Below are 25,941 nucleotides of genomic sequence, written 5' to 3'. Positions count from 1 at the left end.
GGCTGTGTATGCTTGTTTTCTTATGCTTTATCCTTTTTCGGTCAGCGGGTCGTTGTTTGTGGCAGGATATAAGTTGAATTGATTTAGATATGAATTTGTAATGTAAACAAAGGGAACACAATGCATTGGGCAGAGTATGTCAATATTTTCCCTGTAATCGCTCAAAAACATTAACAAGTCCATCAGTGCGGGACGCCTCTTGACAGCACCAGGTTGAGAAAGTGAATGATCGAGCATGCGCAGTTGAGGTTCGTGCCATATTGGAACGAGGCAGAGGACAGGAGAAAGACGGGGGTAACGTTTTATATTTACTTGGAAGAACTAGGAAAAGGTGAGATTCACGTACGTGGACGAAATACTTACCTATGATTTATTATGTACTATTTTCAGCTGCCTTGGTGGCTCCCGTGTGTTTTTTCCTGGTGTCAAATAAGCTGTATTGTGCTTGACTGAGTAGGCAGCGCCATACCCATACTTGACATTTCAGTTGTTAACTTGCTCGTGGTCAGTGGAAACGGTGCATCAGCTTCGCGCGCCCGATCAATCTCCTCTCACTGACTTTAATATCCACGATCAACATTGTAAACCCGTCATAGGCAAGACAGCTTTTGTTATTCTCTTTTCAATGTTGTCAATTACATTTTACTCGAACACAATATAACATTGAAAGTTGGGGTGGCGCATTACGCCTTTGCCTGCAAGATTGTGTCAACAGTAGATTGCAATATTGCTGATGCTGACATAAACTATCCCTGAAAAGTCAGACTAGCTTTTTCTAGATTAGTGTTTTATCTGATGTTTGTTTAGCTGGAGATGTGTCATTGCAAGCGGCCTGATGTAGTAACATCGTAAACATTTTAACATTGTACTTAATACACAGTACAGCCTATTACACTGTTTCACTGTAGTCTATGGCTGGCTATATGTGACCAATGACATCCTTGTATGTGACCAATACTATATTGACTGTTTGTTACAGCCATTTTCGTAACCAAATATGAAGATATTATGTGTAGGCTGGCATTAGCATTTTTGTGCTGAGTTTGTCACGGCCAACCAACACCTTTTCTGAGATAAGAATATATCTGTCAGCTACTGGCGGGAACACCTGTCGCGAGGCAGAGGCTGCTAGGGTGCAATTTATAACCTCAAAAGTGCAGACTCCACATGCATTGCGATCACATCCCATGATCGTTTGATATTACTGCTTTGACAGGAAGGGGGTTTTCAGCTTGAGTTCAGGAGGGAGGGGGGAATGGGTGTATAATATGAGATGGAGATGGTGGACTTGGAACTGTATAAGTGTGTAGTGTGTGAGATCTAAAGGCCACCGAGTACCAGGCCCTAAACAGATGTACCTCTACAGAGGTGTTTATTTAACATCCTGTCTTTTGTAACCTTTTCAGTTGGATCAAAGTGGTTTTAGCTACTGCTAATACAGTCTCCTGGGTGGTGTTGGGAACACAGTAGGGGCATCATGAACCCCGAGACACAGGGATCTGGTGAGTCTCACAATGGTTGAATGGCAGAGGTGTATTCAGATGATATTTCTGTCTTTGTAAATAAGTTTGTGTGTGTCTTTCAAAAGGCGGCTCTGAACTGGAGTCTGACTTCAACTGGGATGAATATCTGGAGGAGAATGGAGTATTGGCGGTTCCACATCACGCCTTCAAACATGTATGTCTTATCACACTGCATCAGGGCCTATTTGCAGATATGTTACTTATATTTAGGGACCAGAGTTTTTTGCGGTCATGGCCCTATTTATTGTATATCCACATACACAACCTTCCCTCCCTCTCAGGTGGACCGTAGCCTGCAGACAGGGCTGGCTCCAGGGATGAGTTTGGAGGTGTGTGTGCGTTCGGAGCCTGACCAACCCTACTGGGTGGCCACCATCATCACCACCTGTGGCCAACTGCTGCTGCTGCGCTACGAGGGTTACCACGATGACCGACGAGCAGACTTCTGGTGTGACATCATGAACTCTGACCTCCACCCTCTGGGCTGGAGCAGACAGCACAGGCAACCAATGAGACCGCCTGAGGGTGAGTAGGGGGTGACATAGGGTTTGATGGAAATAGACATTTGTGTTGCTGTAGACCGGTTTGGCCCTGTGTTCAAATAAATGCATTGGAAAACTTACAACTTTTCATACAGGAATGTACTGGATATGGATGTATAAATATGATGTGTGTTCAGGTGTCCGTGAGAAACATGCTGACTGGGAAGCTGTCCTAGAGGAGGCTCTGGCTCAGGGAGGAAGTGCACCAGCACACCTACTGGAGGGGGTGAGTCTGGGGGGAGGGAGGAGCGGGGAGGGTAGGGACACTAGGACCATAACTATAGTTGGGACCTATTCAACATTTACTAATAATTTCAGAACAGCTTGATTGTTTAGTGTCAATAAATGTAAAAAATAAATACAAATAAAACCTTCTCTGTCTGTGTCCAGGCCCAGACAGGGGGAGACCTGTTCCCCCTGGGGAGGTGTGTGGAGCTGCAGGACAGTGTAGACCCAGGGGTGGCCTGGGGGGCCCAGGTGGAGGACAACATAGGGGGCCGGCTGTGTCTGCGCTACACTGGGACGGAGGGGCTCACTCAGTCACAGACCAGGCGCTGGGTATTCTACCTGGACCCCCTCTTACACCCACCTGGCTGGGCTGAGTTAAACAGCTTCTCTCTCACCCCACCTGCTGGTAAGGAACAGAACTGCCTTTGCACCTTGTGGCGCTGTTGACCAACCCTGGTTTTGGAAAACTACAGAGTAAACACAAATACACCTCAATCAATGAATCATCAAGATATTGTTGAATAAGATGTGTTAATGCTGGGCTGGTTGCCTGGTGACCACTGTTGTAGTGTGTTTATGTGTGTGTGTGTGTGTGTGTGTGTGTGTGTGTGTGTGTGTGTGTGTGTGTGTGTGTGTGTGTGTGTGTGTGTGTGTGTGTGTGTGTGTGTGTGTGTGTGTGTGTGTTGCAGTGCTCCGTGGTTTGCGCAGCGAGACAGAGTGGGAGGAGGTGAGAAAGAACATTAGACAGCCTAAAGAAGAAGCCATCAATGAAGACTTCTTTAAGGTATTTTCTCTCTCTCTCTCTCTCTCTCTCTCTCTCTCTCTCTCTCTCTCTCTCTCTCTCTCTCTCTCTCTCTCTCTCTCCCCCCCCCCCCTCTTTCGGTGTCCCTCTCCCTCTGGCATATCTCCTGTGTGTGTGTTTGTAGGACAGGCCAGTCCTCTTTCCTCACTGCTTCTCTGAGGGGATGAAGTTAGAGGCAGTGGACCCCGCTGCCCCCTTCAACACCAGCCCAGCTACTGTCACCAAGGTAACGCACGCTTACATGTCACCATAGTAACACCCTCACCTCATCCACACAGCATCAGTCTTCTCCTGAAGTGTTTACCAATGACACAATTATCATATGGTAGGTTTCCCCTAGTTGTATGGGGCTGTAGCAGTGATGCCATCATTGTGTTCCCCAGGTGCTGAGCGACCAGTACTTCAGGGTGCAGATGGACAGCCTGCAGGGAGACAGTGAAGGGGCGGGGCCTGGCTTATCCTTACTCTGTCACTATGGGAGCACCGGAATCTTCCCTGCCCAATGGAGCCTTAAAAATGGGGTACCCCTCAGTCCCCCTCCAGGTAGGGCAGAATACACTCACCTCAGGCATTCTACTGGTCCAGTGAAATGGATCACAGAGTTTACTGTGTCCCTGGGTATGTGGGTGTGTAGGTTACCAGGGCCAGAACTTTGACTGGGCGGATTACCTGAAACAGTGTGGAGCGGAAGGAGCGCCAGAGGGCTGTTTCCCCGTGGTGAGACACACACAACCACACACACATGTTTGTTTTACTATCCTTTTTGGGAACAAACAGTTGATTCCCATTCAAAATCCTATTTTTCCCTAACCCTTATCCTAACCCAAAACCTGACCCTAACTGTAAAACTAACCCTGAGCCTAAAATAGCCTTTTTCTTTGTCAGTGAAATGTCCCCACTTGAATTTTTTTCCCTTGTTTTACTATCCTTGTGAGGACTTCTGGTCCCTACAAGGATAGTTAAATCAAAAACACACACCACTCCAACTGATATGATGACAGGTGTTTTCTCCCCAGGGGCAGAGTGATCATGACTTTGTTGAGTCCATGAGGCTGGAGGCGGTGAATCCTGTCTCTCCTGAGCAAGTTCACGTGGCAACCGTAACCAGGGTCAGAGGTCAGCACATCTGGTTGCATCTGGAGGGTGAGAACAGAACAGCTGGAAGAGAGAGAAAAGGGCTGGGTTGGAGGGATGTAAGGTTTTGGGGGAGGGACAATAATGTTGTTGGGTGTCAATTTCACCTACCTGAATACTCAGTCTTATTATATATACAGTAACAGTCAAAAGTTTGGACACACCTACTCATTCAAGGGTTTTCCTTTATTTTCCTTTATTTTTTAAGTAACACATATGGAATCATGTAGTAACCAGAAAAGTGTTAAACAAATCAAAATACACTCAGCAAAAAAATAAACGTCCTCTCACTGTCAACTGTGTTTATTTTCAGCTAACTTAACATGTGTAAGTATTTGTATGAACATAACACGATTCAACAACTGAGACATAAACTGAGCAAGTTCCACAGACATGTGACTAACAGAAATTGAATAATGTGTCCCTGAACAAAGGCGGGTGGGTCAAAATCAAAAGTAACAGTCAGTATCTGGTGTGGCCACCAGCTGCATTAAGTACTGCAGTGCGTCTCCTCCTCATGGACTGCACCAGATTTGCCAGTTCTTGCTGTGAGATGTTACCCCACTCTTTCACCAAGGCACCTGCAAGTTCCCGGACATTTCTGGAGGGAATGGCACTAGCCCTCACCCTCCGATCCAACAGGTCCCAGACGTGCTCAGTGGGATTGAGATCCGGGCTGTTCGCTGGCCATGACAGAACACTGACATTCTTGTCTTGCAGGAAATCACGCACAGAACGAGCAGTATGGCTGGTGGCATTGTCATGCTGGAAGGTCATGTCAGGATGAGCCTGCAGGAAGGTTACCACATGAGGGAGGAGGATGTCTTCCCTGTAACGCACAGCGTTGAGATTGCCTGCAATGACAACAAGCTCAGTACGATGATGCGGTGACACACCGCCCCAGACCATGACGGACCCTCCGAATCGATCCCGTCTCAGAGTACAGGCCTCGGTGTAACGCTCATTCCTTTGACGATAAACGCGAATCTGACTATCACCCTTGGTGAGACAAAACCGCGACTCATCATTGAAGAGCACTTTTTGCCAGTCCTGTCTGGTCCAGCAACGGTAGGTTTGTGCCCATAGGCGACGTTGTTGTAGGTGATGTCTGGTGAGGACCTGCCTTACAACAGGCCTACAAGCCCTCAGTCCAGCCTCTCTCAGCCTATTGCTTACAGTCTGAGCACTGATGGAGGTATTGTGCATTCCTGATGTAACTGAGGCAGTTGTTGATGCCATCCTGTACCTGTCCTGCAGGTGTGATGCTCAGATGTACTGATCCTGTGCCGGTGTTGTTACACGTGGTGTGCCACTGCGAGGACAATCCGCTGTCCGTCCTGTCTCCCTGGAGCGCCCTCTTAGGCTTCTCACAGTACGGAGATTGCAATTTATTGCCCTGGCCACATCTGCAGTCCTCATGCCTCCTTGCAGCATGGGACCCTGGGCATCTTTCTTTTGGTGTTTTTCTGAGTCAGTAGAAAGACCTCTTTAGTGTCCTAAGTTTTCATTACTGTGACCTTAATTGCCTACCGTCTGTAAGCTGTTAGTGTCTTAACGAATGTTCCACAGGTACATGTTCATGAATTGTTTATGGTTCATTGAACAAGCTCTGGAAACAGTGTTTAAACCTTTTACAATGATGATCTATGAAGTTATTTAGATTTTTACGAATGATCTTTGAAAGACAGTGTCCTGAAAAGAGGACGTTTCTTTTTTTGCTGAGTTTATATTTTAGATTCTTCAAAGTAACCACCCTTTGCCTTGATGACAGCTTTGCACACTCTTGGCATTCTCTCAACCAGCTTCATGAGGAATGCTTTTCCAACAGTCTTGAAGGAGTTCCCACATATGCTGAGCACTTGTTGGCTGCTTTTCCTTCACTCTGCAGTCCAACTAATCCCAAACCATCTCAATTGGGTTGAGGTCAGGTGATTGTGGAGGCCAGGTCATCTGATGCAGCACTCCATCACTCTCCTTCTTGGTCAGATAGCCGTCATACAGCCTGGAGGTGTGTTTTGGATCATTATCCTGTTGAAAAACAAATGACAGTCCCACTAAGCTCAAACAAGATGTGATGGCATATTGCTGAATAATTCTGTGGTAGCCATGCTGGTTAAGTGTGCCTTGAATTCTAAATAAATCACAGACAGTGTCATCAGCAAAGCACCATCACATCTCCTCCATGCTTCATGGTGGAAACCGCACATGCGGAGATCATCCGTTCACCTACTCTGCGTCTCACAAAGACACGGCGGGTGCAACCAAAAATCTCAAATTCGGACTCATCAGATCAAAGGACAGATTTCCACTGGTCTAATGTCCATTGCTTTTGTTTCTTGGCCCAAGCAAGTCTCTTCTTCTTGGTGTCCTTTAGTAGTGGTTTCTTTGCAGCAATTCGACCATGAAGGCCTGATTCACGCAGTCTCCTCTAAACAGTTGATGTTGAGATGTGTTTGTTACTTGAACTCTGAAGCATTTATTTGTGCTGCAATTTCTGAGGTGCAGTTAACTCTAATGAACGTATCCTCTGCAGCAGAGGTAACTCTTGTGTCTTCCTTTCATGTGGTGGTCCTCATGAGAGCCAGTTTCATCATAGCGCTTGATGGTTTTTGCGACTGCACTTGAAGAAACTTTTAAAGTTCTTGAAATTTTCCATAGTGACAGACCTTCATGTCTTAAAGTAATGATGGTCTGTCATTTCTCTTTGCTTATTTGAGCTGTTCTTGCCATAATATGGACTTGGTCTTTTACCAAATAGGGCTATCTTCTGTATACCATCCCTACAACACAACTGATTGGCTCAAATACATTAAGAAGGAAAGAAATTCCACAAATTAACTTTTAACAAGGCACACCTGTTAATTGAAATGCATTCCAGGTGACTACCTCATGAAGCTGGTTGAGAGAATGCAAAGAGTGTGCAAAGCTGTCATCAAGGCAAGGGGTGGCTACTTTGAAGAATATTAAATATATTTGGATTTGTTTAACACTTTTTTTGGTTACTACATGATTCCATATGTGTTATTTCATAGTTTTGATTTCTTCACTATTATTCTACAGTATAGAACATAGTAAAAATTAAGAAAAACCCTTGAATGAGTGGGTGTGTCCAAATCTGTTTTACTAGTACTTTACATATTCTATTCAGCCACATGTTCAGCCACTCATAAACTCCCCTCTGCTTTGTGTGTTCTTCTCAGGGTTGAAGCAGCCTCTCCCTGACATTATCACTCATGTGGACTCCCTGGACATCTTTCCAGTCAGTTGGTGTGAGAGTAATGGCTATCCCCTCCAACACCCCTACAAACCTAGAGGTCAGGCTCCAAACAAGAACCTCTTGACCATTTTGGTGATTGGTGTATATCAGTGTTTTATCTGAAGGTTACTGGCATGTGTAGATGTTGACTTTTGTTCCTGTTCTGTTGCAGCTCAGAGGAAGAGCCATATGACCGTGGTGCAACCAGAAAAGCAGTGAGCTTTGCAGACCTTGATTATTACAGAGAGCGAGGGATTAGAAATTTAAAAAGCGAAACTTACCTCTACTGTTACCCAACTTTGTAACGAGTCTTATTTTATTTTTAACTGTATGTTTATTTTGGTTTGATCTGATTGCAGATCTCCACTTAAAGCCACGGCCCCTGATGCAGCTAGGCAGCAGGATCTGAACCAATCGGACAACGGTGAGTGTAATTCCTTGTGAAAAATAATTTGTGCAAAAATAATGTGTATGAGAAAATCTTACGTGTGTGTGACTGTCTATGTCAGCAGCTCAGGGTAACGGGAAGTACAGCTGCCCAAAGATCTATTTCAACCACCGCTGTTTCTCTGGCCCCTACCTGAACAAGGGCCGTATCGCTGAGCTGCCCCAGAGCATTGGCCCTGGCAACTGTGTCCTGGTGCTGAAAGAGGTGAACGAGAGAGCAGCACACCTCTACCAGCTCCTCTCTATCTTACACAGGCACAACTGTAGATGACAACTCATTGTTATCCCCATATAGATACATATTATATTTCATTCTGTGGTGTATCCTACCATGTCATCTTCTATGGCTTTCTAACCCCCCTGTATCCTGTCCTGTGGTCCAGGTGTTGACTCTGCTGATCAGCTCGGCCTACAAGCCCAGCCAGGTGCTGAGGGAGCTGCAGCAGGACCCAGAGCTCAGGGGGCACGGCCAGGGAGAGACTCTGAAGGCCAAGTCAGTCTACCCACCACACTATAACACCATAATAATGCTACGTTAACCTCACTAGGGTACGTGGGACGCTAGCGTACCACCTGGCCAACATCCAGTGAAATTGCAGAGCGCGTTTATAATCAATCGTTTATAATCAATCCTCAGGTTGTTTTTAGCCTAAATAATAGATAATATTTCAACTGGACAATAATGTTGTCAATATAAAAGACTGTTGACATCTAGTGGAAGCCATAGGAAGTGCAATTTGAGTCCTAATTCAATGGATGCTGAAATGGAATTCAATAGAAAACTACAAACATAAAAAAGTCCCACTTCCTGGATATATTTTTCTCTGGTTTTAACCTGCCAAATCAGTTATTTTATACTCCCAGACATTATTTTATTAGTTTTGGAAACTTTAGTGTTTTCTATCCAAATCTACCAATTATATGCATATCCTAGCTTCTGGGCCTAAGTAGCAGGCAGTTTACTTTGGGCACGCTTTTCATCCAGAAGCGAAAATGGTGCCCCCTACCCTAGTGAAGTTAATAACACTCACCTTATATGATGATGTGGATGAGATACACTCGCACTGCTTCATAGGGATCATTAACTATATGCAGAGCCAGGAAACGATGATTCAGGCTAAGTCAGTGGACATTACAGAGTATACACCATAACAACAAATCAAATTGTATTGGTCACATACACATTTAGCAGATGTTATTGCTGGTGTAGTGAAATGCTTGTGTTCCTGGCTCCAACAGTGCAGTAGTATCTAACAATTCACAACAATACACAAAATCTAAAAGTAAAAGAATGGAATTAAGAAATATATAAATATGAGTTTGGAGTGGCGTTAAATAAAATACAGTAGAATAGAATACAGAATATACATATGAGATGAGTAAAGAGGTATGTAGACATTATTTAAACATTATTAAAGTGACTCGTGTTCCATTATTAAAGTGACTAGTGTTACATTATTAAAGTGGCCAGGGATTCCAAGTCTATGTAGACTACCATTCAAAAGTTCGGGGTCACTTAGAAATGTCCTTGTTTTTGAAAGAAAAGCACATTTTGTGTCCATCAAAATAACATCAAATTGATCAGAAATACATTGTAGACATTGTTAATGTTGTAAATGACTATTGTAGCTGGAAACGGCAGATTTTTTTAACGGAACATCTACTTAGGCGTACAGAGGCCCATTATCAGCAACCTTCACTCCTGTGTTCCAATGGCACGTTGTGTTAGGTAATCCAAGTTTATAATTTTAAAAGGCTAATTGATCATTAGAAAACCCTTTTGCAATTATGTTAGCACAGCTGAAAACTGTTGTGCTGGTTCTGATTAGCGCAAACAGGCTCCAACCAGAATAGAAAGAGGAGTGGGAGGACCTGGTGCACAACTGAGAAAGAGGACAAGTACATTAGAGTGTCTAGTTTGAGAAACACGCCTCACAAGTTCTCAACTGGCAGCTTCATTAAATAGTACTTATAAAACACCAGTCTCAACGTCAACAGTGGGCGACTCTGGGATGCTGGCCTTCTAGGCAGAATTGCAAAGAAAAAGCCATATCTCAGACTGGCCAATGAAAATAAAAGATTAAGATAGGCAAAAGAACACAGACACTGGATAGAGGAACTCTGCCTCAAAGGCCAGCATTCCGGAGTCGCCTCTTCACTGTTGACGTTGAGACTGGTGTTTTGTGGGTACTATTTAATGAAGCTGCCAGTTGAGGACTTGTGAGAGCTGGTGGTTCCTTTTAACATGAGTCTTCAATATTCCCAGTTAAGAAGTTTTAAGTTGTAGTTATTATAGGAATTATAGGACTATTTCTCTCTATAACATCTGTATTTCATATACCTTTGACTATTGGATGTTCTTATAGGCACTTTAGTATTGCCAGTGGAACAGTATAGCTTCCGTACCTCTCCTCGCTCCTACCTGGGCTCGAACCAGGAACACAATGACAACAGCCACCCTCGAAGCAGCGTTACCCATGCAGAGCAAGGGGAACAACCACTCCAAGTCTTAGAGCGAGTGATGTTTGAAACGATATTAGCGCGCACCCCGCTAACTAGCTAGCCATTTCACATCACATCGTTACACCAGCCTAATCTCGGGAGTTGAAGTCATAAACAGCAGAGCTGCTGGCAAAACGCACGAAAGTGCTGTTTGAATGAATGTTTACGAGCTTGCTGGTGCCTACCATCGGTCAGTCAGACTGCTCTATCAAATCATAGACTTAATTATAACATAATAACACACAGAAATGCAAGCCTTAGGTCATTATTTTATTTAATTTATCTGTTATTTTACCAGGTAAGTTGACTGAGAACACATTCTCATTTGCAGCAATGACCTGGGGAATAGTTACAGGGGAGAGGAGGGGGAGGAATAAGCCAATTGTAAACTGGGGATTATTAGGTGACTGTGATGGTTTGAGGGTCAGATTGGGAATTTAGCCAGGACACCGGGGTTAACACCCCTACTCTTACGATAAGTGCCATGGGATCGTTAATGACCTCAGAGAGTCAGGACACCCGTTTAATGTCCCATCCGAAAGATGGCACCCTACGTTTATTCATTAATATCGTCGAATCCGGAAACTATCATCTCGAAAACAAGACGTTTATTATTTCAGTGAAATTCGGAACCATTACGTATTTCATCTAAGGGGTGGCATCCATCAGTCTAAATATTCCTGTTACATTGCACAACCTTCAATGTTATGTCATAATTATGTAAAATTCTGGCAAATTAGTTCGCAATGAGCAAGGTGGCCCAAACTGTTGCATATACCCTGACTCTGCGTGCAATGAACGCAAGAGAAATGACACAATTTCACCTGGTTAATATTGCCTGCTAACCTGTATTTCCTTTAGCTAAATATGCAGGTTTAAAAATATATACTTCTGTGTATTGATTTTAAGAAAGGCATTGGTGTTTATGGGTAAGTACACTTCGGCGCAACAACAGTCCTTTTTTTGCGAATGCGCACTGCATCGATTATATGCAGCGCAGGACACGCTAGATAAACTAGTAATATCATCAACCATGTGTAGTTATAACTAGATTATGATTGATTAAGTTTAATGCTAGCTAGCAACTTTTGCGCTCTTACTGCATTCGTGTAACAGGCGGGCTCCTTGTGAGGCAGGTGGTTAGAGCGTTGGACGAGTTAACCGTAAGGTTGCAAGATTGAATCCCTGAGCTGACAAGGTTAAAAATCTGTTGTTTTGCCCCTGAACAAGGCAGTTAACCCACTGTCGTGTCTTTGGCTATGCCGGATTAAGTGATATAAAATAATATCTCCGTAATTGATATTACCTGATTGAGCTAATCATGTAAATGTAATTAACTAGAGAGTCGGGCACCACAAAATGATATTTATAGAGCTGTTATCTTCCAAATAAACTCTTAAAGACCGAGTAATATTTTACATCAATAGCAGTCAATATTAATTGTCATCTTAATTCAGTCTCATCTGAAAGTTGTAAATTCTTGATTATCTGCACGAACCCTGGCTAACAAGTTGAATAAGCAATACAAAATTGGGTTTAATTATTTATTTACTAAATACCTAACTAATCACACAGAATTACACATACACATATTTAAATCATAACTTGATTACAAATTACGTCATAAAGCCAAACATCCCTAGCGGGCGGAACAGATATGACAGCTGGTTACACAAAAGAAAAGGGTCTGGGTTTGAGTGAAAGTGCGGGAAGACTGAGGAACAAAGGGTGAAGCTGTGCTATCGTAAATACAGTATCTTATGCCTTCTAAAATTACCGCCCATTTGGAAAAGGAAAATGCAATAAATATTTACTCTGAGCTGTGCTTCGGTAGGTTGGTGGTAGATGGAAGGCCGTGTTGCCCAACGAGTCCTTTGTCCTTTGAAGAATTTCTCTGCTGGTAAATTGAATACGTTGCAGTAACGTTGTTGTGTGGTAGACGGGATACTCTGTCTGTTCCTTCCTAACCCTCGTTTGCAGCTGCTGTTGCTAACTCAACGGCTAGGAGGTATCACTTCTGTAGTGAATAATAGTTCAAAGTTCATACCATTCGCAACCAAAGCTCATACTGATGTTGGCTTCGTTCTGTTGTTATTATCTGAACCATTCTGACATTGGACTGTCGTCCTCGGAACAGGAGGTTATATTGTCGTCAAGGGCTTATATAGGAAGGGAGAGGAGGGCGTTTGAAAAGTTTTATAGCCCATGTCCTTTCACAGGGGCGGGCCACTGATTGAGCAGAGCCCTATCTTATGAAAACCCAAATCTCACATTTTAGAAGTTAAAATCACATTTCATCCCATCACGAATAATTTCATATTCAAACATTTAAATTGAACAACAATTCCATGTGAATCCGATAACTACAATGTGCAGACTTTCCACTGTAGAGTTTGTCATCTTATCATTGATGAGGATGTCTCAGATGACAACCGAACCGACATCCTATTCATTAAGTACCACCGCATATGTTCAATTGGTCGGATTACCAAAATATAGTTCATTTCCCCCCACCTTCTGATGTTCCCAGAATCTCTATGTTAACCAAGGGTTTTGCAAATGTAACATCAGTAGGGTAGAGAGAGGAAAAGGGGGGGAAGAGGTATTTATGACTGTCATAAACCTACCCCTAGGCCAACGTCATGACACCACTGTTCCTAAGCCGTCATTGAGAATGTTCTTAAATGACTTGCCTAGTTAAATAAAGATTAAAATCAAGGTGTAGAAAAAAATAAAACATCTGCAAAATCGCCGTCCAAAACTTGAAATCGGCCCTAATTAATCTGCCATTCCGATGAATCGGTCGACCTCTACTCAGGATATGTGGTTTCCAGTTTGCATAAAGTCCAGTGTAGTTCTTTTGAGGGCTGTCGTTTTATCGGCTTGAGGGGGAATATACACACCTGTGACTATAACCGAAGAGAATTATCTTGAGGTAATGCAGTCTGCATTTGATTGATTAACTACTCACACCATGAGTAGTTAATCATGTAACATACACCCCCGACTTCCTTCTTCCCGGATAATTCTTTATTCCTGTCTGCTCGTTATATTGAGAATCCAGCTGGCTGTATGGACGGAGCCATGTTTCCGTGAAACAGTATGTTACAATCACTGATGTCTCTCTGGAAGGAGATAATAATAATAATATATGCCATTTAGCAGACGCTTTTATCCAAAGCGACTTACAGTCATGTGTGCATACATTCTACGTATGGGTGGTCCCGGGGATCGAACCCACTACCCTGGCGTTACAAGCGCCATGCTCTACCAACTGAGCTAAATGATCCTCGCCCCTAGCTTGTCTACTTTATTATCCAGAGACTGAACATTACCAAGTAACATATTCGGAAGCAGTAGATGGTGTGCATGCCTTTCTGGGTCGGACGAGAAGTCCACTCCGAATACGTTTTCTACGCCGGTGGTGTTTTGGAGCAGCCTCTAGAATAAGTTAAATTGCCTTGAGGGGTACGAACAAAGGATCCAATTCATGGTCGTAATGCTGGTGAATTACCACAGCCCTGATAACTAAAAGTTATTTCCGGGCTGTATGTAATAACATTTTTTGGGGGGGGGAAATAATAATGTAAAAAATAACACACAAAAAAACTAAATACTGCAAAGTTGCTTAGGAACTAGAAGCAGAGCTGCCATATCTGTCGGTGCCATCTTGCCATTCCCCACCAAAGTGCCCCCTGAGCTCTGGGTCCTGCTGTAGCTCCCTCAGCACCTGGCTGGGCTTGTAGGCTGAGCTGATCAGCAGAGTCAACACCTGGACCACAGGACATGAGAGGATAACGGGTTACTAACATATTCAAAGATTGACATATTTTAATTAAACACATTATTTTGATGAATTTATTCATACTATTTCATCCTTCCACAAGATCTAGTCCCAAGGCAAATCTAGGGTTGCTACTCAAGCCGGCTGGTCGTTTGTTCTATCGGTCCGGTTGCCAGAGATGCGACCCAGTCTTTTTCTTCTGTATCTATGGACGCGACCCAGTCGTTCGTTCTAAATGTTCTATTGCCATATTGGCTGGAAACTTTCTTATCCCTTCCTTGCCAGCTAGCCAACTACGGCTAGGTGACGTCAAAAAGTACAGCCAGAATAACAGCAAAGTAGCTGCATTTGCATTTGTTTAAGCTGTTTTCTAGTGACATTTATTTGGACACATCCATAACAATGAGTTAATGAGGCTGATTTTGCCTGGCATAGAAAATGTGCTCACTCGTCAGGACACTGTTGTTCAGAGGACCTAGCCAACAACACAGCTCACAAAATTTATTCAAAATGAAGCTGGAAAGAATGCAAACTAGCAGCAGTTAATTTTGTCTTACCTTTTTTCAACTGACATTTCTTTGTATATATCCACAAAAATGATGCCAGCTGATTCATGAATTTAACTGGCTGAGAAACGCTGCCTGCCTGTCTGTCTCGTCCCGATTCCCGACACGCTCATTACTATGGGACTGCTGGAGATTGAATATGAATATTGAAACAATGTTGCAAATGTCGGATAGACAAACAGCAAGGTTTGTACAAATCTACGCTGTTGAAAACTAAATGTTAGTCAAAAAAAAATCTGAGATAATGTCAAGAGGCTTTTTATAGTGGAGATCGAATTTATAAATTGCCTAGCTGGGCTGATGAGACAGTGGATTGCACAGTCAGATGGAACAGAATAAATAGGTATTTTAATGTCATAAAATTTAGCCGGTGGTAACTTGTGGAATAGACACCTTGCTGGAATGCGCTTTTAACCAGTCAGCATTCAGGATTAGACCTACCTGTTGTATAATTGCTGTTTAGATTATAGTATTTACTGTACAGTAATGTGATAAAATGAGAAACCATACACAATTGATTTCTGTATGCTGTAGATTTGGTCTATTCTAGGTCGCTATATATGCACCATAACGCCACTATATACAGTGCGTGGCAAAATATTCATCCCCCTTGGCGTTTTTCCTATTTTGTTGCATTGCAACCTGTAATTTAAATGGATTTTTATTTTGATTACATGTAATGGACATACACAAAATAGTCCAAATTGGTGAAGTGAAATAAAAATAAAAAATTTGTTTAAAAATTATTATTTTAAACGGAAAAGTGGTACGTGCATATGTATTCGCCCCCTTTGCTATGAAGCCCCTAAATAAGATCTGTTGCAACCAATTACCTTTAGAAGTCACATAATTGGTTAAATAAAGTCCACCTGTGTGCAATCTAAGTGTCACATGATCTCAGATTAAAAAGGCCCGAGAGTCTGCAACACCAGTAAGCAAGGGGCACCATAAAGACCAAGGAGCTCTCCAAACAGGTCAGGGACAAAGTTGTGGAGAAGTACAGATCAGGATTGGGTTATAAAAAAATACCCGAAACTTCGAACATCCCACGGAGCACCATTAAATCCATTATTTAAAAAAAAGAAAGAATATGGCACCACAACAAACCTGCCAAGAGAGGGCCGCCCACCAAAACTCATGGACCAGGCAAGAAGGGCATTATTCAGAGAGGCAACAAAGAGACCAAAGATAACCCTGAAGTAGCTGCAAAGCTCCACAGCGTAGTTTGGAGTATCTGTCCATTGGACCACTTTAAGCCGTAAACTCCACAGAGCTGGGCTTTACAAAAGAGTGGCCAGAAAAAAAGCCATTGCTTAAAGAAAGAAATACGCAAACACATTTGGTGTTTGCCAAAAGGCATGAGGGAGACTCCCCAAACATATGGAAGAAGGTACTCTGGTCAGATGAAACAAGAATTGAGATTTTTGGCCATCAATGAAAATGCAGTGTTTGGCGCAAACCCAACACCTAACATCACCCCGAGAAAACCATCCCACAGTGAAGCATGGTGGTGGCAGCATCATGCTGTGGGGATGTTTTTCATCGGCAGGGATGGCAAAACTGGTCAGAATTGAAGGAATGATGGGTGATGCTAAATACAGGGAAATTCTTGAGGGAAACCTGTTTTCAGTCTTCCAGAGTTATGAGACTGGGATGGAGAATGATCCTAAGCATACTGCTATAGCAACACTCGAGTGGTTTATGGGGAAACATTTAAATGTCTTGGAATGGCCTAGTCAAAGCCCAGACATCAATCCAATTGAGAATCTGTGGTATGACTTGACGATTGCTGTACACCAGCGGAACCCATCCAACTTGAAGGAGCAGGAGCAGTTTTGCCTTGAAGAATGGGCAAAAGTCCCAGTGGCTAGATGTGCCAAGCTTATAGAGACATACCCCAAGATACTTGCAGCTGTAATTGCTGCAAAAGGTGACACTTATGCACGCTCAAGTTTTCTGTTTTTTTTTGTCTTATTTCTTGTTTGTTTCACAATAAAAAATATTTTGCATCTTCAAAGTGGTAGGCATGTTGTTTATATCAAATGATACAAACCCCCCCAAAAATCTATTTTAATTCCAGGTTGTAAGGCAACAAAATAGGAAAAATACCAAGGGGGGGTGAATAATTTTGCAAGCCACTGCATGGTAGTAGTCGAGTGACACTGAGAATACACACTCTCTGCTGCATAAACATACTGGAAGAGATGCTCCCTACCACATTGGTGTCTGACAGACAGTAATGGATCAGATTCTGCTCTGGACCATGTTGTGGTTTGAAGGTACAAAGGGAAGAGTTACCGGGCCACTGTGGGGATTGCCCGTACAGCTGACCAGGTGGCTGAGTTCTGCAGGAAGACGTGTGTGAGGCTGGAGTGCTGCCCCAACCTGATCGCACCTCACATGGTGCTGGAAGACTGCTCGGAGAACTGCTCCCTTCTCACCAAGACCAAATACAGTACGTGATACCAAACACGCACACACGCATACATACAGTACCAGTCAAAAGTTTGGACACCTAGGGTTTTTCTTAATTTTTTACTATTTTCTACATAATAATAGAATAATAGTGAAGACATCAAAACTATGAACTAACACATATGGAATCATGTAGTAACCAAAAAAGTGTTAAACAAATCAAAATATATTTTTGAGGTTCTTCAAAGTAGCCACCCTTTGCATTGATGACAGCTTTGAACACTCTTGGCATTCTGTCAACTAGCTTCAACTGGAATGCTTTTCCAACAGTCTTGAAGGAGTTCCCACATATGCTAAGCACTTGTTGGCTGCTTTTCCTTCACTCTGCGGTCCAACTCTTCCCAAACCAGGTCATCTGATGTAGCACTCCATCACTCTCCTTCTTGGCCCAATAGCCCTTACACAGCCTGGAGGTGTGTTGGGTCATCGTCCCACTAAGCGCAAACCAGGTGGGATGGTGTATCGCTGCAGAATGCTGTGGTAGCCATGCTGGTTAAGTGTGCCTTGAATTCTAAACAAATCAGTGACAGTGTCACCAGCAAAGTACAATCACACCTCCTCCTCCATGCTTCACGGTGAGAATCACACATGCAGAGATCATCTGTTCACCTACTCTGCATCTCACAAAGACACAGTGGTTTCAACCAGAAATCTCAAATTTGGACTCATCAGACCAAAGGACAGATTTCCACCGGTCTAATGTCCATTCCTTGTGTTTCTTGGCCCAAGTAGGTCTATTCTTATTATTGGTGTCCTCTAATAGTGGTTTCTTTGCAGCAGTTTGACCATGAAGGCCTGATTCACGCAGTCTCCTGTGAACAGTTGATGTTGAGATGTGTCTGTTACTTGAACTCTGTGAAACATTTATTTGGGCTGCAATTTCTGAGGTGCAGTTAACTATAATGAACTTATCCTCTACAGCAGAGGTAACTCTGTGTCTTCCTTTCCTGTGGAGGTCCTCATGAGAGCGAGTTTCATCATAGCGCTTGATGGTTTTTGCGACTGCTTTTAAAACTTTAAAAGTTCTTGAAATTGTCCGTATTGACTGACCTTCATGTCTTAAAGTAATGATGGTCTGTCGTTTCCCTTTGCTTATTTGAGCTATTCTTGCCATAATATGGACTTGGTCTTTTACCAAATAGGGCTGTCTTCTGTAAACCACCCCTACCTTGTCACAATGCAGATTGGCTGATTACCACAAATTAACTTTTAATATGTTTGAGAGAATGCCAAGAGTGTGAAAAGCTGTCATCAAGGTAAAGGGTCGCTACTTTGAAGAATCTTAAATATAAAATATATTTTGATTTGTTTAACACTTTTTTGGTTACTAAATAGTTTCCTTGGTGTATGTCTATGTGCTCTATAGCTCATTACTATGGTAAGCAGAAGACCAAGCGAATCAGCCTTCCCCTTGGTGGTTACACCAACCTGGAGAGCAGCACCAAGCAGGGGAGCAGGAGGAAGAAGAAAAAGCCGATATTTGTCCACAAGAAGAAACACCTGTCTACCTCTGTAGACAGCACCCCTGCTGGCTCCCCACTGGTACTGCACATTCTTACATTCATCTCCTTCAACTGCCATTAACTTAATCATCACAGAGAAGCCAGAAGAGTTCCCCCTAACTATTGGTCCCGGGTCAGATGTTATCTAACGGTTAAGGTTAGGATTTGGGGAAGGTTGCAGAGAAATCATCTGATTCTAGATCTGATGTTACGGGGAACTTTTATATGAAAGGAGCCAGTATTCAAATTAATCATAACTGTCCACATTTCTTCCACCCCAGGCTAGTGGAGAAGAGGAGGACCTGGATGAGGACTACTCTCTGAGTGAAGAGGACTCAGGCTCCGAGCCGCAGGATGACTATGAGGTATCAGAGAGGAAGTCCCAGCCCCCCTCTCCCTCCCCCTGTCCCACCCCTACAGAACCTCTCCCCCGGGACAGACCCCGTCGCCAGCGCAGGAAACCCGCCCGCTCACCCTCCTACTCAGACGATGAGAACGGGCCCACCTTACCTAAGGTAGTGGTGGTTACATAATTATGCACACAAATACACACACACACACACACACACACACACACACACACACACACACACACACACACACACACACACACACACACACACACACACACACACACACACACACACACACACACACACACACACTGATCCTGGAACTATATATGTGTAACCTCCCCTTTGTGTGTGTTCTGTCTCAGAGTGGGCGGGTGGAGGTGCAGAAGAAGCTGCATCTGGACAGCAGTCCTCTGGGCTGGAGCATCACTGATGTGACCCGTTTCATCAGAACTACTGACTGTGCCCCGCTGGCACGCATATTCAGGGACCAGGTAGGAGTGACTCACACACCAGGAAAAACACACACTCACATACACACACTCACAGTGTGCTAATTTTCTGAGCCATGTTGTTGTGCGTGTTGACAGGAGATAGATGGCCAGGCCCTGCTGCTGCTGAGCCTGCCCACAGTACAGGAGTGTATGGGGCTGAAGCTGGGCCCTGCCATCAAACTGTGCCACCTTATAGAGAGGGTTAAACTGACCTTTTACCAGCACTTTGCCAGCTGAGGAGTGTGTGTGTGCGTATGTGTGGTTGGTCTCAAGCTCATTACTAAGCCATATCACATCCAGCGTTGTTGTAATGTACAGTATGTGCTGCTCCAGGATGGACACAGCTTATAGCCTCAGCTGTTCACCCTGGAATGTGACTGGATTCTGTATCTTTCAGGGATTTCATGTTTACAGTGCCTTCAGAAAGTATTCACACCCCTTGACTTATTATACGTTTTGTTGTTACAGGCTGAATTCATAACGGATTAAATTGATTTATTTTCTCACCCATTTACACACAATACCCCATAATGACTAATTTACATAAGTGTTTTCACCCCTTAGTCAATGTTAGAATCACCTTTGGCAGCGATTACAGCTGTGAGTATTTCTGGGTAAGTCTCTGGGTAAGTCTAAAGGTTTTCCACACCTGTATTGTTCAATATTTGTAAATATTTTTTTATTTTATTCTTTGAGCTCTGTCAGGTTGGTTGTTCATCATTGCTAGACAGCCATTTTCAAGTCTTGCCATAGGTTTTCAGGCTCATTTAAGTCAAAATTGTAACTAGGCCACTCGAGCATTTAATGTCATCTTAGTAAGCAATTCCAGTGTATACAGTTGAAGTCGGAAGTTTACATACACCTTAGCCGAGTACATTTAAACTCAGTTTTTCACAATTGCAGACATTTAATCCTAGTAACAAGTCCCTGTCTTAGGTTAGTTAGGATCACCACTTTATTTTAAGAATGTGAAATGTCAGAATAATAGTAGAGAGAATGACGTATTTCAGCTTTTATTTCTTTCATCACATTCCCAGGGGGTCAGAAGTTTATATACACTCAATTAGTATTTGGGAGCATTGCCTTTAAATTGTTTAACTTGGGTCAAATGTTTCGGGTAGTCTTCCACAAGCTTCCCACAATAAGTTGGGTGAAGTTGGCCTATTCCTCCTGACAGAGCTGGTGTAACTGAGTCAGGTTTGTAGGCCTCCTTGCTCTCACACGCTTTTTCAGTTCTGCCCACAAATCTTCTATGGGATTGAGGTCAGGGCTTTGTGATGGCCACTCCAATACATTGACTTTGTTGTCCTTATGCCATTTTGCCACAACTACGCTTGGGGTCATTGTCCATTTGGTAGACCCATTTGCGATCAAGCTTTAACTTCCTGACTGATGTCTTGCTTCAATATATCCACATAATTTTACTCCCTCATGATGCCATCTATTTTGTGAAGTGCACCAGTCCCTCCTGCAGCAAAGCACCCCCACAACATGATGCTGCCACCCCGTGCTTCACAGTTGGGATGGTGTTCTTCGGCTTGCAAGCCTCCCCCCTTTTCCTCCAAACATAACGATGGTCATTATGGCCAAAGAGTTCTATTTTTGTTTCATCAGACCAGATGACATTTCTCCAAAAAGTATGATCTTTGTTCCCTTGTGCAGTTGCAAACTGTAGTCTGGCTTTTTTATATGGCGGTTTTGGAGCAGTGGCTTCTTCCTTGCTGAGGGGTCTTACAGGTTATGTCGATATAGGACTCACAGGGTCCTTTGCTGTTGTTCTGGGATTGATTTGCACTTTTCGCACCAAAGTACGTTCATCTCTAGGAGACAGAACACGTCTCCTTCCTGAGCGATATGACGGCTGTGTGGTCCCATGGTGTTTATATTTGCGTACTATTGTTTGTACAGATGAATGTGATACCTTCAGGCGTTTGGAAATTGCTCCCAATGAGGAACCAGACTTGTGGATGTCTACAATGTTTTTTCTGAAGTCTTGGCTGATTTGTTTTGATTTTCCCATGATGTCAAGCAAAGAGGCACTGAGTTTGAAGGTAGGCCTTGAAATACATCCACACGTACACCTTGAAATACATCCACAGGTACACCTCCAATTGACTCAAATGATGTCAATTAGCTTATCAGGAGTTTTTAAAGCCATGACCTCATTTTCTGTAATTTTCCAAGCTGTTTAAAGGTTACAGTCAACTGAGTGTATGTAAACTTCTGACCCACTGGAATTGTGATACAGTGAATTCTAAGTTAAATAAGCTTAAATAATTGTTGGAAAATTTACTTGTGTCATGCACAAAGCAGATGTCCTAACCGACTTGCCAAAACTATAGTTTGCTAACAAGAAATTTGTGGAGCGGTTTAAATGAGTTTTAATGACTTCTACCGAAGTGTATGTAACCTTCACACTTCAACTGTATATGGTCTTGTGTTTTAGGTTATTGTCCTGCTGAAAGGTGAATTTGTCTCCCAGTGTATGTTGGATAGCAGACTAATCCATGTTTTCCTCTAGGGTTTTGCCTGTGCTTAGCTCAATTCCATTTATTTGTATCCCTAAAAATACGTCCTAGTCCTTGCCAATGACAAACATACCCATAACATGATGCAGCCACCACTATGCTTGAAAATATGAAGAGTGGTACTCAGTGATGTGTTGTGTTGGATTTGACCCAAACATAATGCTTTGTATTCAGAACAGTTAATTTCTTTGCCAATATTTTTGTAGTTTTACTTTCGTGCCTTATTGCAGACAAGGTGCATGTTTTGGAGTCTTTTTATTTTTTCCTTACAGGCTTTCTTCGTTTCACACTGTCATTTAGGTTAGTATTGTGGAGTAACTACAATATTGTTGAACCATCCTCAGTTTTCTCCTATCACAGCCATTAAACTGTCACTGTTTTAAAGTCACCATTGGCCCATGGTGAAATCCCTGAGCAGTTTCCTTCCTCTCCGGCAACTGAGTTAGGAAGCACGCCTGTTCCTTTGTAGTGACTGGGTGTATTGATACACCATCCAAAGCGTAATTAATAACTTCAACATGCTCAACATTACCCATCTACCAATATGTGCCCTTCTTTGTGAGGCATTGGAAAACCTCCCTGGTTGAATATGTTTAAAATTCACTGCTCAACTGAGGGACCTTCCAGATAATTGTATGTGTGGGGTACAGAGATGAGGGCGTCTTTCAAATATGATGTTAAACACTTAATTGCACACAGTGTGAATCAATGCAACTTATTATGTGACTTGATAAGCAAATGTGTACTCCTGAACTTATTGAGGCTTGCCATAACAAAGGGGTTGAATACTTAATGGCTCGACATTTCAGCATAGAATTTTACATATATATATATTTTTATTCAAACACAATTATGTGGTATTGTGTATAGGCCAGTGACACATCTAAATTTAATCCATTTTCATTTTAGGCTGTAACACAACCATAAAAATATATGACATTTAGCAGACTTAGTCATGCATACATTTTACAAACCCACAACCCTGGCGGTGCAAAGCACCATGCTCTACCAACTGAGCCTTTCAGAACCACAACCCTGGCCGTGCAAAGCACCATGCTCTACCAGCTGAGCCTTTCAGAACCACAACCCTGGCGGTGCAAAGCACCATGCTCTACCAACTGAGCCTTACAAAACCACAACCCTGGCGGTGCAAAGCCACAACCCTGGCGGTGCAAAGCACCATGCTCTACCAACTGAGCCTTACAAAACCACAACCCTGGCGGTGCAAAGCACCATGCTCTACCAACTGAGCCTTACAGAGCCACAACCCTGGCGGTGCAAAGCACCATGCTCTACCAACTGAGCCTTACAAAACCACAACCCTGGCGGTGCAAAGCACCATGCTCTACCAACTGAGCCTTACAGAGCCACAACCCTGGCGGTGCAAAGCACCATGCTCTACCAACTAAGCCTTACAGAGCCACAACCCTGGCGGTGCAAAGCACCATGCTCTACCAACTGAGCCTTACAGAACCACAACCCTGGCGGTGCAAAGCACCATGCTCTACCAACTGAGCCTTACAGAACCACAACCCTGGCGGTGCAAAGCACCATGCTCTACCAACTGAGCCTTACAGAACCACAATCCTGGCGGTGCAAAGCACCATGCTCTACCAACTGAGACTTACAGAACCACAACTCTGGCGGTGCAAAGCACCATGCTCTACCAACTGAGCCTTACAGAACCACAACCCTGGCGGTGCAAAGCACCATGCTCTACCAACTGAGCCTTTCAGAACCACAACCCTGGTGGTGCAAAGCACCATGCTCTACCAAGTGAGCCTTACAGAACCACAACCCTGGCGGTGCAAAGCACCATGCTCTACCAACTGAGCCTTTCAGAACCACAACTCTGGCGGTGCAAAGCACCATGCTCTACCAACTGAGCCTTACAGAACCACAAAGTCAAGGAGTGGTGTTAATACTTTCTGAAGGCACTGTATGTGTTTGTTTACCATTTGTTTGTGTACGATCAGATACATAGTGGAGGGGAATTGAAAAGCACAAGATAATTGTATGGAGTCACGATGGAATTCTTTTTCATCCATCCATGACTGAGCTATTCAGGGTATAATGAACACCCAAGGTAAAGTATGTCAACAAAATACACCTGGATTCCTGTTTAGGTACTAGTTCACCCCTCATTGTGAAACAGTAAAAATATGAATAATGTGAATAACAAACAGCACCTGATGGGGGGAGACACATTTGCACTATCACAGCTAGGTTTTTACATTGGTCTACAGGGCTATGTTATCAATTTGACTGACTTCTTCTTGAATATAAATAGCAGCTCAGACGTTTGGGTCTGGTTTCCAACACAGATTAAGCCTAGTCTAAAAAGCATGTCCAAAGAAGATTCTCCATTGAAAGTTGTTCTTAGTCCAGGATTAGTCTTAATCTCTGTGAAATCGGCCATTGGATTGTGATTCATTGCATTTTAAATGCATCCTATTAGATTCTCATGGGGTTAGGCTGTTCTTAACCTTTTGTCTTTATGATGAATATGATGATTGGCACTTTAGTTGTGTGTAGTATAGTAAGTCACTCGTTCTGTGGCCATGGGGTGTACGACAGCATTATAAGATGGTCCTAACAATTATTGACATCTCGGTTCATACAAATATTTTTATAGATTGTTGAGGACCTGTCTGTCCTCATTTTACCTCTTGTATATTTGCAGCTTGATCAAAGTATAAACGTATGTTTTTACAGGTATTTCTAAAGATGAAATATAAACTATGCTCGAAGCTTTCTGTAGATGGCTTTGAGTAGGCTAAAACATGTCTTTATTGTTTTGATTTATGTCATGTTTTTGAGGATAATATGATACACTAATGCTATATCTAAAAAATGAACTGTACTGAAGGCAAAGCTGAACAAGTATTGTTCAATGTAAAATTACATTTTTGTTAGTTCTGCATATGGTTCAGGTTGGTTTTGTTGAAAAACAAAATGTTGTGCCATATTTGAGACATTCCCTGTTATTTATGTATCTGTTTTCACATTCCACATCAGCTTGGCTTTTCATTCAGGGCTTTCATTCTCGTTCACTATATCGATTACACTTGATTTTACATAACCTGTTGCTCATGTTGAATATAAGTGTTGGCCGTTGATGTAAACTAAAGGGATTTCTCATGAAACAATCAAAAATGTAAATGGTTATTATTGGTTTGTGGATGTTTCCAATGCGAATATGTTTACAGAATGATCATTATTAAAAGTTATTGCTTTTGAAACTCATAAAATGATAAACTGATTTGCTTATATTTCCTGTATTGTGTCATTTGTTTAATCCCAGGAAGGTATCTTCACTGAATGATCTCATTCATATTTAGTAAAGCTAGGGTCCACCTTTGAAAACCATTGCCTAGCAGCCCTGAGAATGATAACATGAGTATATTGTATTGGCTTTCAAATGTCTAGAGGGAGATGTAAGGTGGAAACAGCCTTCTGTAGCTCCAGCTGCTCTCTCCATGATTCGCAATGTTAATTAAAGATCCTACTAGGTTTTATATGGGACTTCTGTCAGCCCCCCCCCCCCTTTTCTGAAGAGGAACAGATTAATGACATAATGACAGAACAGAGGAAGGAAGGGGAGGGAATGAGACATACCTCTGTTGCCATGTAAGTTGTTTCTCTGCCCATGTTATTTGTTTGTCCATTGAATGATTGTGATATGGACATATGCATGGTAAAGTGTTGCTCTGTTTGACTGTAGGGTCTCTTTTATCCATTGATGAGTGTAAGGGTTAGATTGGTTCCTTAGGTTGTTATTGTTGAGGATTGAAAAAAGTCTTGA

At 42.9% G+C, this 25,941-nt stretch overlaps 1 protein-coding gene across 7 annotated transcripts; it reads left to right on the top strand.

The window, feature by feature from the left end:
- The first annotated feature begins 169 nt into the window (after nucleotides 1-169).
- On the top strand, nucleotides 170-20,552 carry LOC124019712 (scm-like with four MBT domains protein 1). 7 transcript variants are annotated; one of them, XM_046335140.1, is made up of 21 exons: nucleotides 170-294; nucleotides 1,407-1,502; nucleotides 1,589-1,677; nucleotides 1,805-2,048; nucleotides 2,203-2,291; nucleotides 2,456-2,699; nucleotides 2,983-3,077; nucleotides 3,220-3,321; nucleotides 3,479-3,638; nucleotides 3,730-3,812; nucleotides 4,097-4,238; nucleotides 7,430-7,543; nucleotides 7,658-7,700; nucleotides 7,845-7,909; nucleotides 7,995-8,137; nucleotides 8,316-8,425; nucleotides 17,064-17,239; nucleotides 18,626-18,801; nucleotides 19,043-19,276; nucleotides 19,480-19,608; nucleotides 19,705-20,552. In XM_046335140.1, exons 2-21 carry the CDS (start codon nucleotides 1,478-1,480, stop codon nucleotides 19,843-19,845), a joined length of 2,604 nt encoding a protein of 867 aa, XP_046191096.1. In that variant the 5' UTR covers nucleotides 170-294; nucleotides 1,407-1,477; the 3' UTR covers nucleotides 19,846-20,552. The 7 variants fall into 7 exon arrangements, with proteins under 7 accessions (XP_046191096.1, XP_046191124.1, XP_046191111.1 ...); XM_046335168.1 differs by having other exon boundaries at nucleotides 223-331; nucleotides 4,112-4,238; nucleotides 7,998-8,137; XM_046335155.1 differs by having other exon boundaries at nucleotides 223-331; nucleotides 4,112-4,238.
- The last annotated feature ends 5,389 nt before the right edge of the window (nucleotides 20,553-25,941 follow it).

Source organism: Oncorhynchus gorbuscha, linkage group LG03 (genome assembly GCF_021184085.1).
Source record: "Oncorhynchus gorbuscha isolate QuinsamMale2020 ecotype Even-year linkage group LG03, OgorEven_v1.0, whole genome shotgun sequence".
Taxonomy (NCBI): Eukaryota; Metazoa; Chordata; class Actinopteri; order Salmoniformes; family Salmonidae; genus Oncorhynchus; species Oncorhynchus gorbuscha.
The sequence above is the reverse complement of the archived record's forward strand: the minus strand, read 5'-3'. Positions and strand labels throughout refer to the sequence as shown.